General features: G+C 36.1%; 1 protein-coding gene across 1 annotated transcript; it reads right to left on the bottom strand.

Moving 5' to 3' along the window:
* Positions 1 to 7: 7 nt before the first annotated feature.
* On the bottom strand, positions 8 to 5,188 carry LOC121966494 (solute carrier family 22 member 7-like; the record flags this gene model as incomplete). The annotated part of the gene is made up of 8 exons (XM_042516580.1): positions 8 to 214; positions 1,501 to 1,609; positions 1,757 to 1,971; positions 2,052 to 2,161; positions 3,363 to 3,486; positions 3,865 to 4,033; positions 4,823 to 4,977; positions 5,085 to 5,188. Coding segments are annotated over 8 exons (1,193 nt in total), but the record flags the coding sequence as incomplete, so codon positions are not given.
* Between the last annotated feature and the right edge of the window lie 235 nt (positions 5,189 to 5,423).

Below are 5,423 nucleotides of genomic sequence, written 5' to 3'. Positions count from 1 at the left end.
AACCAACCTCGGCTTCTCGATGTCGTCTATTGTCTCAGGCAGCTTCTCATTCAGCGTCTCTGGAAGCAGCAGAGCCGCCAGGCCAGAGGTGACGGCCAAAGAGCAGATGATGATCTGAGGAAGAAGAGTCCATGCGTCCTCCAGCATCAGGATGAGCGGCGCCACTGAGACTCCCACGCGACTCACGAAGTTGTTGTAGCCCAATCCATTTTGTCTGGTGAGACAGAAGGTAAATCGATTAATCAATTAGTCCTCCACATGAAACCTTCTCTGTGACAGTGCTGCTTTTTTGTAAAAATATGTTCAAAATTTGGTCTAAGGTAAGTTATTCTCTAAACTGCGCTTGCAAAAACGGAAATAATTGGCTTAAAAATGATTTTAAGATTTACACGTCTTTGTTTCACTGATAAATATCCCCCAAGGACTGAGAGAAATCTGACATTTTCCACAATATTAATAATAATATTATTTCTTCCAGTGAATGGGATAGTCGTAAAGGTCCAGTGTTTAGGATTTAGGGGGATTTATTGGCAGAAATGGGGTAAGTATGTTATCTTTAGTATATAATCACCTGAAAATACAAATTTCTGTGTTTTCGTTACCTTAGAATGAGCCGTCTACATCGACACGGGGAGAGTGTCATCGATGGATATTAGTTTTCAGTTCTATTAGTTTCAGACACCATAGTTTGCAACCTTTTCCTGACGAGAGCACTGGAGGTGGTCTGACCTCTGCGGTAATTCGCCTTTTGGTGAAAAACTCCTGCAAGTCTGGATCTTACGTTATCAAAGTAAAAAGCTCATCACACATTAGCAGGTGCTGGTCTAGCAGCTCGTCTTAAACATGCCAAACAGCATCCGATAAACACTGATTTACTGCTTTATTCAGTGTTTTTAATCACCTTTTAATTTCATTCTAACCGGGAGCAAGCGGCTGGTTGCAATCCGCAGTTCTCACCACTAGATGCCACTAAATCGCCCTCAATTTTAAACACTGGACCTTTAATAATACCGCAGTTGAAAAGACTGAAAAAAAGAGACAACAAAAAGTAACACAAGACAATGTTAATAAAATTTCAATAACTGGTGAACTAGTAAAGTGATGCACACAATGTAACAAAAGAAATTATAAGATTAATGGACAAATAAAAAGAAATTTAGATTTTTTTTAATTATCTAGACCTTAATTTCATTCCCTAAATTTTGAAAGAATGTTCAGGGAAATCACACCTTAAATATCCTGTAATATCTTACCCACTGACTTTTAAAGTGTTTCAACCTAATTGGTTTTATGATTGATGATTTTATTATTTGAAGCTTTTGATTTTTTAAATGTTCTCTTATGCTGAATGGGCTGCTTTTGATTGTAACAGACTTTGTGCTGCATTTCTTATGTGAAAGGTGCTATATAAACGTTATTATTTTTATTTTTATTATCTTCCCTGATACGAATGATGAGCATAATTTTGCAGCTTAATGCAGCTGTGTGACGGTAACTGACCTGATGACTGTGGGGTAAAGCTCTGTTGTGTAGAGGAAGACGGTCGTGAAGGACGCCTCTGATAGGCCCTTTCCAAGAATGGCAACAACAGCACGTAAATGCCGCAGACCTACAAATTAATTAATAATAATTAATAAAATCAAACATTCAACCAACTTCACACAACAAGAAGACAGACACTTAAGTGTCAGCTCAGTCTAATTCACAAATCAACGTGTTTATGTCATTTCTGTAAAATGTGAAAGAAAATTATGACTTTGTGGTAAAAAGATGTTTATGGCGATGCAGATGCCCGTCAGCAGCAGCGTGCCAGCTTGGCACTTCCTCCGTCCAATGATGTTGAGAAGGCAAAAGAGTATCAGCTTCGCAGGGACCTCGATGGCCGCGTAGATGAAGTGTGTGAGGTGCATGTCTAAACCAAATCCACTGACGTTCAGGCTGATTCCATAATACGTCGTTGCAACTCCAAACCTGCAGAGTTTAACAGTAAATCATTGCTGATTGTTTTTTTTTTTGTGTTTTTTGTAGGAATTAGTCGAGGGGATGCTCACCACACAATCCCAGTCTTTAGAGCTAACTTTCTCATCTTGGGGGTCTTGATGAGGTGAAGGTACGTGTAGTTTTTGTCCTGCTTGTCCAGGATTTCCATGTTGGAGAGTGTCTGCACAGAGGCGGATAAATAATGTCAAAAAAAGTTCCCATTTTCTCAAGTCTTAAATGATTTTAAGTTGTAGTCCTCTCTCGCTTGTGTTTTTTTTTCCTCTTTTATGAAGCCCTCACGATTATGTTTTTGATTAACCCCTTAGGGCCCGCTTTAATTTTACACACACTGGTATTGCTCTGCGCGCAAAATGTTCTTTTCAAAATTAGCTTTACATAGTATTATACATTGATATGATTTTATTCTTTTATTGAATTTTTTTTCAACCAACATCAGTCATAATTATAAATATCTAATATTTAATCATTTTCTGAATTTTAACACTTTAAATGCTATGTTTTTAGATGGGAAAAAACACAAAAATGAATTATTTCCAAACACTACACACAAAGTAGTTCATTATTAATTATTATTATTTCAAAACCTATATATTTTATTCATTTATTTTTTATTGTCACAGCCTGGGATATGTCAGTGATTTGCAGCAGCATTGATTGTAACAGTGCACCTAATGGAAATAGCATGCACAGTATTTTCTCCATGTGCCAAATGTAGTAAAAATGACGTCATCCAGTGGAAAATAATAAAAATGACAAATTCCTAGGTAAAAGCCCAGAATGACACCCAGAAATAATGCAATGCATGTTTTCATGCTTTGATGGCTGTGGGATCTTACTGACGCTCGGATCAATCTTCAACTAAAAAAAAAAAATCAACTAAATTATCACTATTTTGGATTTGATCCATCAACCCCATGTTGAACTTTGTTCATGTCATAGCGCCCTGAAAAACAGGCTCTTAAAACGGCTATGTTGAAAACGATGGATTTCAGTGCAAATATGGACACGTGGATATTGTTTTGAGATATAATCAAATTTCAAAAGTGAAATTTTCCTTTAAGCGATATGTGTGAGCAGATCTGACATACATAAAATACTATACTATGTTATTTTTAGGATTTTTAGATTTCAGACTCTGTCACCCTCCAGTTTTACTGTTACAAAAGGCATTCTGGGAGAAAGCAGTGCACAAATTCACCCCGACCCCTAAAGTAATGACAGCAGGACACTGGACTGAGTAACACATACGCTGCTCCAGTTTTCCCTTTTCTTTTTTACAAACACAAACATATGAGTCAGTACAACTTATGTTAGAAAAAAATAGAAATATATTTGCTGTAAACACATCCATTCAAACTTACCTCTTGTTTAAATGTGGATGACAGTTTTTGTTTTTTGTTGAACTTGGCACATTTGTCAAGATAATAGTGGGCTCTGTCCACTTTCCCGTGGGCTAAAAGCCAGCGTGCAGACTCAGGGATCCACCTGCAATCATATTCAAAATGGACACATGAGTTTGGACAATATTAAATTAAAAATCATTATAATAATTAATAATGATATTTTTTTAAAAATTGTAATAATTCATTAAATTTACACATTGAGAAAAAAATGAAAAAAATGTGAATTAAATCAGTGTTTCAATATGTGAGAAAAACCCTCAGAGTAACCCATAATGTGTCTGATTTTCATTTACAGTCATTTTTAAAGGCACGGCTTCCTCTGCCTTTAACATATGTGTTAAGTTTTAAATAAAAAAAAACCTAATTTAAAGCACTTAAACGCAGCAAGTCTATATTAAAAAAAATGTTCCTTTAATTGTTCATTTTGTGAAAAACTATAATATAAGTTTGTTTCACTCACCACCAGCTGAACACTGCAAGGATCAGCGGAGCTGTGACCGTCATGATCAACGTCCGCCAGTCATTCACCAAGAAGGCAAAGGCAGCCAGCAGCATGTTACCGACAGACCACGCCAGGCTGGCGATCACGATAATGAGCGACCTACGGTCTGGCTCCACCCACTCAACACCTGCAAGGTGTGTAAAATGCCAAAATAAATTTATGATAAAAATTCATTTATGATGCAGTTTCTCTCCTTGTCCTTACGTGGATTCAGCAGGAGTTTGGTGGTTTGTAATTTGTAGTTTATTCATTTAAAAAGGGACATTAAAGCACATTTGAGCAAATATAAATGCAGCAGAATTAGTCGCGGAGCTAGTTTTCATTTTTCAATAAATCCCTTTCCTGATGTTAAAAAGCATCCTAAAATAATAATTTAAAAAATACTACATGAAGATACAGTTTTCACAATGGTTAAGACAAACAACATTACAATAAAAAGGGACGCTATATAGTTTAACATGTAGTACAAGTTAAGAATATACAACTTTATATAATAATATAAGTGGATGCCACACAGTTTACATTGCTACTGTTAATGTACTTTTGTCCTCTGCGTGAATATTGTTTTTTTTCTTTTGCTTTGTTTCTCTTCATTTATTTCTATTGTTTGTTACCTGCCAAAGGACTGTGGATGTAAATCGCAGCCCTGCTAACTCCTGCTTATTTACGTTTGTATCACACTGATGTTCATTAATATGATACGTCCCTTTAAAATAAAGAAATAAAGTATGAGCTAGTTTAAAAAAGTTACAACTTGCCTTAAATCAGTGCTGACATTATTAATTCTTGTTAAACCATTAGATCAGATTAGATGTGTTTGTTCTTTAAACTCCTAAAATCCTAAACCTGTAATATCGAATTATTTTGAGAAAACGACACGTGACGTATCATAACTTATTATGGTGAACTTTCTTACAAATGACTATTGATGTGATGCTGACTCCGGTCAGTCCAAACCCGGTGAGAAACCTCAGCACTGAAAACACAACGAAGGAGTTTGAAAACGCGCTGGAGAAGCCAAACACGATGGTCGCGACGTACGAGGTCATGAGCATGTTTCTCCTCCCGTACCTGGAAATGGGAGTGAAAAAGTAAAATAAATTTAAAGATTTATCCCCAAAAGCAAATTGGATTTTAAATTCAAAATGAAAATGTTGACACACTTTATATAAACATACTTATCAGAGAGGAATCCGAAAACTACGGCCCCCATCATCACTCCAAGAAAGAAGATTGTGCTTGTGGTTTTTGTCAGGCCTTTTCTGTCACAGACAAGGTCCCACTGGAAGAGCAGATACCGGAGAAAAGGCCATTAAATGATCTATTTAGGTATTTGTTTTCCAAAATAAAACAAAAATCAGGATCAGAAATACGATACTGATCCTCAGGGGAATCTGAGATATGTCACAGTTGCTCTTATATATGAGAACTGAGAATTATAAGAAAATAAAAGTCAATGCAAGAGCAGGTAAGAGTTAAGTCGAGTATTAATTGGAACCAATTGTATTTAAGCACAA

Source organism: Plectropomus leopardus, unplaced genomic scaffold (assembly GCF_008729295.1).
Source record: "Plectropomus leopardus isolate mb unplaced genomic scaffold, YSFRI_Pleo_2.0 unplaced_scaffold24791, whole genome shotgun sequence".
Lineage (NCBI taxonomy): Eukaryota > Metazoa > Chordata > Actinopteri > Perciformes > Serranidae > Plectropomus > Plectropomus leopardus.
This window is presented reverse-complemented; position numbering and strand designations above follow the sequence as displayed.